The sequence below is a fragment of the Microchirus variegatus genome, assembly GCF_963457635.1.
Source record: "Microchirus variegatus genome assembly, chromosome: 5".
NCBI classification, from domain to species: Eukaryota; Metazoa; Chordata; class Actinopteri; order Pleuronectiformes; family Soleidae; genus Microchirus; species Microchirus variegatus.
In genome coordinates this window covers 33,306,018-33,317,952 of record NC_139806.1, presented here as the reverse complement: position 1 = coordinate 33,317,952, position 11,935 = coordinate 33,306,018, and the positions used below count along the sequence as shown (strand labels likewise).

At 39.6% G+C, this 11,935-nt stretch overlaps 1 protein-coding gene across 1 annotated transcript; it reads right to left on the bottom strand.

Annotated features, from left to right (window-relative positions):
* Positions 1-108: 108 nt before the first annotated feature.
* ddx18 (DEAD (Asp-Glu-Ala-Asp) box polypeptide 18) lies at positions 109-10,853 on the bottom strand. The gene is made up of 14 exons (XM_083889015.1): positions 10,743-10,853; positions 10,197-10,367; positions 8,600-8,785; positions 6,392-6,527; positions 6,110-6,210; positions 4,902-5,101; positions 3,851-3,965; positions 3,471-3,610; positions 3,220-3,381; positions 2,897-3,049; positions 2,690-2,803; positions 1,711-1,767; positions 1,371-1,548; positions 109-952 (listed from the first exon to the last, which is right to left on the bottom strand). Exons 1-14 carry the CDS (start codon positions 10,843-10,845, stop codon positions 807-809), a joined length of 1,962 nt encoding a protein of 653 aa, XP_083745141.1. The 5' UTR covers positions 10,846-10,853; the 3' UTR covers positions 109-806.
* Positions 10,854-11,935: the final 1,082 nt, after the last annotated feature.

Below are 11,935 nucleotides of genomic sequence, written 5' to 3'. Positions count from 1 at the left end.
GACGAGTGTTCTCAGTGAAAAGCAGCGAGACGACGTTGTAGAAGTAGGATCTTGGAATTGTGAAATGAATGAAAACGGACGAAGCTGAAGAGGTAAATCGTGGAGCTTTATTCAGCTGAAGGAAATGCCAATTATCTGAGGAAAATTATTTAAAACTGTCCTGTAGAAAATGTGAGTTTGCCCTCTACAGGAAATGTCAGGCATTTAAAGGATTAGCAGATAAATATGAACTGAAACATTTCTGAACAAATGATATTGAAACGTTCCGTCCCCCACAAACCAAAAAGTACTGCTGCTCATTTTCGTCGGAAGTAAAATGCATCCAGATTTTTAATTGTTGAAAAGGGAACAGAAGTTTGCTGCGTTCATTTTGACACATGTACATACAGTTCACTGGATTATGTTTGCATTTCTGTACATTGGTTTTCCATCTTCTGTTGTTTTAAAAATGCAAAATACAACTTTTCCATGAGCTACAGGAATGTAAAGATTCTGTAACAAATGTGATAAATGTCCTAATGAAAATAAGTACATCAGCATGTCACATGGTTTACATCAAGTTTGTTTCATTGTAATTAGCATTTATAGTGAACAAGTCAATGAAGGAAATATCATACTGTATATTCTATATAAGTCAATAAAGAGATTTAATGTCTGTCAGAAAAACAAGTCTTGACATTTACAAATGAGTCCTACATGTCAGAGTGGTGAGTTTAGATTAGAAATCAAAATGGAGACGTGGTCTCCACACTCCATGGTTCTCTGCTCTGTGAGGACAGCAGAGGAATCAGTTCAGGGAGAGAGTTTCAGCGGGAGAACTGCCTCTTCTCACCCCTTCCTTTGTTGACGTGTTTGAAGATTCTTGATTTGTGCGCGTTCGTAGACTTCTGGAACCCAAACCCTCCTCCTCCGCCTCGCTTCTGCGGCCTTGCACCTTTACTGCTGTGGACATCTGAGGAGGAGCTGGGTTAAGGAAAAAAAAAAAACATCTCCCAGCGCATGATGACAATATGCAACATTCATTCATTTACTTACTTAAATCAAAGAAATTGAATCTTAACTGTCCCTAGAATGTTCTCTGCACTTATAACTTCACTATATACTTGCAAACCACTCGACAATGACAGGGATCACCACCACCACCAACAGCAGCAGATATTTGGCACACGTCAGGGGTCAAAATATAAAATTGATAAAGTATGGATGGGTGGGGCATTGGGCGAAGTGAGAGCAGGGTATACAGGCCATTTGCAAATCAATAAACAACATTACTCCATATTCATATACATTGGTTTTCACCTGAAAAAGTGGTTTAGTTCTGTTTTCAACGAAACAGGATGTACTGTATGTCGAATGACTGCAAAGGATACTCAGATCAACGTACGGGGGAACCTTGAAGCCAAATGAGAGCGCCACCATCGGGAGGTTGAGGGTGTTGACGCTGTAGATCTGTTTGAGCGAGTGCGAGTCGTAAGCCCTCACATAGGACTTGTAGGCCTCTTGAGCAGACTTGTGCAGGTAGTAGTTCTTCTCGATCAGCTTCTCCAGCTGAGGAACGACACGGTTTCCGATTAGATTCGGGTCAACAGTCCATTACATGATTAAACAATTGTTTTTATTTTATTTTTAGTATTTACATTTCAGAAGCTAAAGCTGTTGAGACATGTTTATATATGTATTACACAGTTCTGAGTGATGCAGAGTCCTTACCTGAGACTGGATGTCAGAAATCTTACTCCAGGAAAATTCAAACTCGCTCAGTGGAACCTTAAAAACAACAACAACCACCAAACCTTAAATGACACAAACAATATACAGCATATGTTGTCAATAGTTGTGTTTACATATTTTCTTGCGCAAAATGTCTTCATTTCAAAAGTTTTGTTCCATGTGGAATTTACAATTGTTGAAAATCTTACAGTCATAACAGTAATGATCAACATCAATACCTCAGGAAAATGAGTCTGAAATTCATCAGGTGCTATAATCTGAGCCTTTCCCACACCAAGCCATGGAGGGGCAAACTAAATATTTTGATAAAATATGTTCAGGGTTCGTACGGCTTTTTAAGAGTAAAATTCAAGCACGTTGTAAAATGTAAAAAGTAAACATTACAACTATAAGTAGCTTCCTGACTAAAATGGACGGTGTGCAACAATGAAACGGTATTTACTGCAACTGCACTTCAAATTGTTATTTCAAAAAGAAAAGTAACATCAAAAACAGATGATGGAAATATGACTATACAAGGGGATAGGGCTGTAATCAACCAAAGAAACTCTTGGTCGACTAAAGCCCTGAAATTTCAACTAAAATCTACTAATCGGGGGTGCTTTATGGGTGACCGGAGCAGGAGGATCTGCTGTTCAGGAGACAGGATCCTAACTTCAAAAACTTTAGGGATTCATAAACGAGGTAATGGCAAAAACAGCGTTAATTGGAACTTCCGGTCTATGGGAGTTTAAAAAAAACAAAAGAAAAACATAGACAAATCTTAACCAATCTAGCACATTTACCACAGAAGGTGTACAATTTATAAAAAGAACTTCAGTGAGTTGAAAAATGGATAAAAGCATTAAACATATTTTTTTTCCTTATAACTGAAGACTGACAGGTCTATCTCTATATATACACAGTGTGACACAGGCTCGTTGATATGCCTTTGAAAAGCAGCATATACAGTTTTTACCTTGGCCTGTTTGAGAAAGCGCAGGAAGCCGAGTTCCTCTGGTCGCAGGATGAGCAGTGCGTGGCCTCTTGCATCGATGCCTCGGGCTGTTCTGCCCACTCTGTGGATGTATTCCTGAGGACGCAAAGTCACGATTTAACTCATACTCCCCAGAATTCTACTTTGCCTTTAAGTTAAAAATGGATATCTTGTCGTCAGTCTCCATACCTTGGGGTCATCTGGAGGGTCGTACTGGACGATCCAGTCTACTTCGGGGATGTCTAATCCTCGAGCTGCTACATCTGTGCACAGCAGGATGCCTGAATCAGCGTTGCAGAATTGGAAGAAGGTGGTGGTACGTTTGGTTTGCTTCTGTTTGCCCTGGAACACAGAACATCGAGCAAAAGTCAAACAGCAGCCGATGCTATGGCACCTGAACATGGACTGAAAACATTTTGCTGTCATTACTAAATATGAAGGGTGTCACAATCTGGCTTGGAAAAAGACAAAAAAAAATACACAACTAAAGGACAATGGAAGGAAAGACTTACATGGATGGCCATGACTGGCAGGTCAATGTAGTTGAGGAGCTCATAGTGGAATTTCACAGACATACAGGAGGAGAAAAAGACCATCAGCTTCTTCTTACGGTTTTTCTTCAGGAAAGTGAAGAGCAGTAGGAATCTCTTCTCTGATGGGCACACCACATAACCCTGCAAAACACACAAGTGAGTTTTGTATTCAGGTACACACTTGACTTTAGAGGCCAATGCTGATATTTGTGCTCTGCAGGGTCAAGTACCTGCTCCAGACCATCGACAGTCGCGTTGTCTTTGTTGTCGTCCACCCCGACGTAGAGAGGCTCTTTCTTCAGTGATATACGAGCCAAATCCTCTACCTTACGGGTCTGAGTGGCTGAGAACAGCATGGTTTGTCTCTTCTCTGGAGAAAAAAGGCATTAGAGTTGCTTGTATTTCATGTCCATGATGAATGATGTATCATAAAGCATTCATTTTTACCATTATAATATGTAAACTATATTGGCAGTCTGTGATATGTAGTAGAATCCCAACTGGTGTTTGGACACATCAGTGTTTAACAAAAAACAAGCATCTCTCTTAATTGACTGACATGCTTAAACCTGGACTACACAACAATCCAGTCCCAACAACGGATACTTACTAGGGAGCAGTTTGATGATCTGCTTCAGTTCCTCCTCAAAGCCCACCTCTAGAATACGGTCTGCCTCATCGATGATTAAACACTGTAGGTTCTTGTACATGAACCCGGAGGTATTCTGTATAAAAAGATGATCATAATGACAAATTATGAATAACGCAATATTAGATATACTGCTTCTGTATGCTGATCGATCTGCAGCGTGAAGGCTTTACTCTCATTAATCTCATGAGACTAGCAATGAGGTTTTGCCGTATGAAGACGACGTTCGTGTGGAACAAGTGCTTGCGGCGGAAACCTAGTTTCAGACTTTACCCAGCAACAACTGACTGGCTGATAGGTTGACAATTCAAGTGAGCTGTATGAATGAACTACGCAGAACAATACGCCTCCGCATCATTGATTCATATATTACCAATTTATGTGCTGTAGGTTTGATCACTTTTTGAATTGAAATGCATGTTTCATGCGACTTGAGAGCTCTGTTAATTTGTTGGAACCGCGCTACATTTTGCAGAAACGCAAACATTTGAGTGAAGTGGCCACCCCGCACCGCTATGCCAGTGTGAAGAGTTTGCACTTTGTGTAGTTTATTCCAAATTGTTCTTTAAATGACCTAAAAGCAGATTTTTTTACACTTTTCCATGTGAAATGGTTACAGCTGATGACAGCTTGTGGAGAAGAATTGGAATTCTAGGGTGTTTATTACATACTGTAAAAGTATGTGCTAATTAATATGTAATTTATTTACATTTTCAGAATTCTACTGTCTTTCTCGGGGACTGGGCAGCTGTTCAGATTTATTTAGCTACATTTATTTTGTTAAATACAGGTAATGGCATTTATGATGCATTCTACCCCTGTACTTGATGTAGGTGACCACGTGTACCACGTGATCGATGTGCTGGTGATGTTAAGTAAAAAGTACATAATGTAACTGCTTTGGTAACCAAAATATTCCTAATTAAATCGTGGATCGAATCGAACTCAGAAATGAATCTATTCAGGAAATTTGTGACAATTTACAGCCCTATTCAGGATCAGCTCAGCTCACCTGCAGATGGTCCAGCAGACGGCCAGGTGTGGCCACCAGGATGTTGACACCATTGACCAGTCTTTGGACCTCAGCGGAGCGGTTGCTGCCCCCCATGACCAGACCATATGTGTGCACATGGTGCGCCATTAGCTCCTTCAGTACACCGTAGGTCTGCATCGCCAACTCACGTGTGGGTGAAAGGATCACTACACCAGTGCCTGAAAAAAGGAGAAAGAAATTCAATGAAAGTCCATTGTTTGGTCAAACACCCAAACAACAAAATAATCTTTTTCAAAAAACAAAAACAGTGCTATACTCCCTGAACCCATCTTTTGCAACTTCAGCACAACATTTATTATACAGCGCTGGCAGTGCAACTCTGCTGAAGTGTTTTATGTGACAGCAACGCGTAACGTTTAAAGTCTTACAAGTGTCTTGAATCATGGGTTGCTTACGGTACTGATGGTTACATGTCCTTCGCTACCATAAATGTCACAATGAACAATTGTGGCTTATTAGGGCCTACAAGTCTTCATAGGCGGGGTTCATTTTAATAGCGTAAATGTTTTTATTACGAGATTAACGCTCTCAGTAATCCATAATATGGGCCCAAACTAAGATGATACAATGGTTTTCATATTTTTTATATCTCTATTAACAAAGAAAATACTTTATTTGAACTCGTATCACTGCCTTCGGAGCCATCTTTGTTATGTAAAAACACGCAAAGCATTCTGGGTAGCCCTTGCTCCCAAGGGTGGTCTCGGAAAATCTCAATATTGAGGGCGATACAGCCCTTAAACTTGCCCCTCAACTTCATTTTTCTGAGAATCGGGACAGCACTTGCACTAGAGGGAGCGTGCATTTTTGAGATTGAGGGTTAAGCAAGGAATTGGAATTCACCCTATATGTTAAAAAAATTAAAAACAAAGCATGTTGATCAGAGCATTAAAATTAGGAAAAATAATGGTACAAAAAGAAATCAAGGGATAGAATAGAATAGATAAAAATGTGCGATTAATTGCGATTAATCACGAGTTAACTATGACAATGTGATTAATCACACTGCAATTACTAAGCACGTTCGACTATCCTGGGAAATTAGACAGGGACTTGTAAAAAGATTTACAAAGGTCAAACTAAATCCTATAGTTTGGCAAATTGACAAAAAGGAATAGAGACAGAGCTAAAACTATAACAAATGAAGAATAAATTATGATTATTACCATTCCTGGGCATGAACTTGAGTTTGTAGATGAGCTCTATAGATGGAATGAGGAAGGCCAAGGTTTTACCACTGCCGGTTTTAGCAGCGGCAAGTACGTCCCTATAAGGCAGCAAAAACAAGAAGAAATCACAATCATTAAGAAGCTTCATTTTTCTTACTACCACATAATTGCATGATAATAAATATATTTATAATAACACTGATGCAAAAATAATAAAAAAAATGGGTATAAAATTTTAGTCCGATATTAGTTAATATGACCAGTTCTTCTCAGATTTACCTTCCTTCCAAAAGGGGGCGAATACTTTTGTGCTGGATCTCGGTCATGTGTTCGAAGCCCATTTCCGTCACTGCTTTCAGAGTGCTCTCACTCACCAATCCAGCGAGAGAGGCAAATGAATTGTCTTCAAACGCTCCTGAACATAGTATTAAATGAAACATTATCAAAAAGCAGACAACATGTGAGGTACAATAATTTAGGTATATTTTAAAAAGGTATGGGAAGAAAATGAGGAGTGTGGATTAAGGCTGAATCCCAATTCCACCCCTTAGCCCTCCCCCTTTGTCAGAGTTCCCCTTGGCCCTCAAAACAGAGTTGAGGGAGCGAGGGGTAAGAACGTTCCCCTAAGAAATGAGACACACCTCCATTACGTCATCACGTCGTCCGGACTTGACGCTCGCGGACTGCTACATCAACAAGCCGATGCGATGCGATGCTTGTTGATGTAACAATCCGAAAATGCCGTCCTCACAAGTAATGTCTGTAATGTTTGGGCTATTTTTCTGTTTTTACGACTGTCAGCTGCTAACAAAGACATCGGCGGCGACGCTGTGAGGAGTGTTCACACACACAGTTACAGCGACTGCAGACCCGCTGCATTACCATAGCCACACACACACACACACACGGTGCAGAGGGAGAAAGCTGCTCGCAGACAGATCGGAGTAGAGCGGGGACAGAATCTCCTGTAACTGTGCACTCCGGCACAATTTGTTAATGTTAAAAAAATAGCGATAGCAGCTAGCTAACCACTTACGAAAAGAACGCCGGGATAGCATCGGCTACTACGACTAGCTAGTAATTCAAAACAAACTTGACTAGTGATTCAGAAACATCGTTGACAATTGAAGAAGACCACAATACAATCATTACACATGACTGTTGTGATTAAAATACTGAAAATACATTTGTGCGAGTCTTTAACGGCCAGCTTTCAAACTTCGCTGACAGGTGACGCGGCGGAAGCTGCGAAATTCCTCGAAGCCCTCCGTTTCAAGTGTGGTCCTGAGGAAGCTTCGTTTCGAGGGCTACGTAGCCCTTCGGCTTGGCCCTACCCCTTAACCCTTATGAGAAATGAGACAGCACTACACCTCACATGAACGCGCAAAAACAAGGTGTAGGGGGAAGGGGGAGGGCTAAGGGGTGGAATTGGGATTCAGCCTAACATGTCCTTGCAGGTATTGCTGACAGAGGAATTATAGGCGACTCCCCTCGACGACAATTACAAGAGTCTCTGTATGCCTTAGTTGACACCCCATTCATGACGGGAAACAATGAAAGGGCAACACATAAAGGCAACATAACTTAATGAATTCAGTTCTTAGTTTCCAGAGTGTGTGCACAGAGTAGACCTCAAAATGTAATCTGAGTGATAGGATCGGAAGACCCAGAGTAGTAAATAGGTCGATTACTTCTGATTCAGAACTAAAACCCTTGTGCTTGGATACAGTTAATTTTAAAATACATCACCATTTTATATTTGAGTGTATTATCATGTGAAATTAAATCTATGCATTTGTGTATGTTAGTGTCGTGTTAGATCAGTGCAGGATTATTATATTTTCCAAGACAGAGCTGAAATATTTTGGACACAGTCACCGTTGTTTGTTTACTTCCGGTGGTGACTGACCCATAACCGTTGGTCACGTGCAGACAAACCGAGCCATTCTGGTTACAGTACAGTCTATGGCACAGAGATGGATAATTGTGGACCTTTAAGCGCTTGTTTGTATACACTGTTTCTCTCTCTCTCTATGTGAGTTTGTATTTTCTCTCTTGCCCTCCCTGACGTTTGTGCGCTCTTTAAGTGTCCACCAGTGTTTTCTGTATGTGTTGTATTTCTCTGTGTTAATGATGTTTAACACATCAAGATGCCTTTTTGTACCAAATTTGTACTTTAAAGAAGAGACACTTTCTTTGAAGACATCGTGTTGATTCTACAAGCATTCAATAATTGTATATAAATAAATATCCATTATAAGCTTCAGATTTATTTTCACGATTAATTACAGAATATTATTAAATAGATTGACAGCCCTTAATTATACATACTGTGTATATATATCAGTGTTTTACGGGGTTAAACTTAAATGATTATAGTGTTTGCTAAAATAAACACTCAAGAAGTGTCCATGCAGTTTTAAAACAGCTGGCAAGATGGTGTAGAATTAACAGATAAAAGGGGAGCAATATTGAACAGTTTCATACCTGTTAGACCAGATGGTAACTCAGGTTGATCTTCCTCTTCACCATCTCCCTCTTGACCATCGTCATTCTCCTCTGCCTCTACATCTGCAGCTTCCTCTGATTCGATAGCAGCTTGCTCTTCATCATCAGACATTTCCTCTGCTTCCGCACTTTCATCCTCCGACTCTGCTTTGGTTTTCTTCTCAGCTGTGACGAAAAATTGAGAAGTCAGTAAGTTACCCACTATAAGTCGACGCAATCGATTTCATCGACTGCAAAAATTATTTGACGACAAAATTCAAGCGTTGACCGGTTGTGTGGTTATTGTTGTAAATCACACACCGGCCGCTTCATGCTCATCTGTAACTGCAGTGCAAACAAATACGAACCAATACACACTCGAGCTATCCAGAACTAGCTACAGGAAGTGCTAGGGGCAGTATTACTCGCTGTTTTCATCTCACAAGGAAGCAGAGAAGAAGAAGGCACAGATTATGGCGGAAACAGATGAAGAGTCGCGAAAGCTCCGACCCAAAGTTCGGGCACATTTCATTGAAAATAACAAGTGAAACACATTAAATGCTCATTCCATGGTTGCACTACGCCGATGCACAAACACCGCAAACGCTGGGTGCTGTATCATCACGTACCACAGAGAAGTGAGTTCACAAATAACGTTGATACCTTGTAGATATTTTTAAATCACATGCTCATTTATCAAATAACCATCGGCCTATGATGCAAGTACATAATACGTCTTTGTCGTACGTCTATCAGTCGGAAAAAATCATGGAAGAAGTGAACTAGTTCACTTACGTTGATGCGTACTTTACGGCATTAATCAGTGAATTACAGGTGAAGCTACTTTGACATACTTAATTTCAGCCCCTATCGATACTAGTGTTTTTGATGAATTGTAAACCTCTTCAATTATTAATTGTGCGATTTGGAGCATATTAATTGAATATTTAAGCTGTAAGAAAATCTGTGATAATCTGTTTCAGATATTTAACTGTGATAAATGCCGTGTTATTAAAGCACATGAATGAGTCCACTGTATGTTGATTAAACCGAAGTATAAATAGGTGCTAACGAAGATAATCGTGATTAGTCGACTAATCAAAAAAATAAAAGATAGATTGGTCGACAGCAAAAAATAATTGTTAGTTGGAGCTAAAGCTGCAACTAACGATTATTTTCATAATCGATGAATCTGACGATTATTTTCTTGATTAATCGATGAATCGTTTGGTCCATAAAATGTCAGAAAATGTTAAAAAAACATTTATCATGTTTGTCAAAGCTGGAAATTATGATGTTCTTGAATGTCTTGTTTTGTCCACAAACCAAAATGATTCAGTTTAATGATTTCTTTGTTATGTGGAGCAAAGAAACCAAGAAAATATTCACATTTAAGAAGCTAAAACAATCAGAAATCTTGTTTTACTGATGAAAAAAGCTTAAAACCGATTATCGATTTGTCACAATAGTTGGCGATTAATTTAGTAATCGATTAATAATCGATTCATTGATTAATCGTTTCAGCTCTAGTTGGAGCCCCAAATTGCTTCATTTCTAAAAACAAACAAACAAAAAAACACCTTATTCCAGCACATACCTGGTGATTGGGCAGCATCGGTGAGTTTCCGTTTCTTTTTCTTCTTCTTAATTGAACTGTTCCCTGTGGTGGTATCTTCCACTGGCGCTTTATCCTGTTTCTTCTCGGACAACTTACAAGAAGTTGCTGGTTCCACCGCAGAGCATTCATCTTCCAGTCCGTTTGAATTTACTGTTAAATACATAACACCACATCAGGCCTACAGTAAAAGACTTAAGGCTGGTCATATTAATGAGATCCGTCATCTAAAGTGTCTTACCCATGAGGGGAGTCTCAGTAATGTCTACGTTGCATCACTACATATTTGCAATATAAGAAACGTGACCAATCGCGATAACATGGTATAATTGGCTTCCCTTGCATAACATCGATGTTTAACATTCTAGAACCAGACGAAGAGATTTAAGAATATTCACGTAAAACCAGTGTGACAACCCGATGAGCTAACGCAGCTAGCTTAACGGACGAAGTTCGTCACCTCTTCAAACACATAGATTAGCAGCAACAACTCCAAGAATGTCGTGTATTTCTATTTACAATCCTCACCAGTTTCGTCGTCTGTCTGTTTTTTGTTCAGTTTCCGCCCTTTATTCTTTTCACTCCTCTTCTGAATTTTTTTGCGCAGGAGCTTCATCTGTAGGTCCGCCATGCTTGCGGTCCTCGATACACACGTGTGTGTGTGTGTGGTGTTCAGGACCCCTACGAGGGTCTACTCTGCTTTGCCGGAATGAAAATGCAAAGACCTTTCGAGAAAATAATTCAGGCACATACTCAGGCTGACCCATTACGTTAATCCTTCAATCATCCAGGATCTTTTGTGTGTACAGTTTTTTGAATTGCAACGAAGACATTTCGTTTCTTACGTTTCTCTTTCAAAACTGTAAATACATTCCCAAAAGTTCAAGCTCCAATCATTTCACATTTTCATTCATTGTGAAACAATTGTTTCAAAACGTTTTGTTTGTACTCAAAGTAAAACAACACATATGGCCATTAGCAATAATGACTTAAATACAGAAGATAGTCATTTATGACTAGATATTTGCACATTTCTACTCTCATCAATCTTATTGTAAATGTTTGCCTGACTGTAAATTGGCCCGGTTTTTAAACAGCTCGCTCTCCTGCACCAAAGTCCACTGAGAAAATGTATACTTTTTCTTAAGCTCTCACTGCGATTGTTTGTTAAGTTGGTTTCACTATGATACATCTAAATAAATTATTCACAACTGTACCAAAATAAGACAAAGTTGATCAATAACTTCTGCATATGATAAAATAAAATAGCACATTTTCTCTGTGGACTGGTGTGCAGAGTGGTTGGTTTACATAGCAACACAAACTTCCGTTTGCCAGTTTATTTGGTGAGCCTTCAATAAAGTTAAATCTGTTTTTTCTGATCACCCCTGGTAGTTCATTTTCATTGAGTTTGTTGGTCTCCTGTTCTAAGGGGCCCCACGACAGAAAGAGGCAACAGCAATATTGTGCTCGTAAAGTGAGACGACTGCAGACAGATTGGAATATGACTGAAAAAAGAAAGACATATGAAACAATTAAGAAGTAAAATTGGTGGCTCAAATACGCAGTAGTTCAGCAGTTTGATGGGATAAATAAGTTTTGTCCCCGCCCACCAAAGTGCTGCTCAGTCAGGTCTGATAGTTTTGCTTGACAGAAGGATGAAGTATGCAGCATACAAATAATATTACATAGTTTCCCTTCACGCAGACCAACAAAACAAT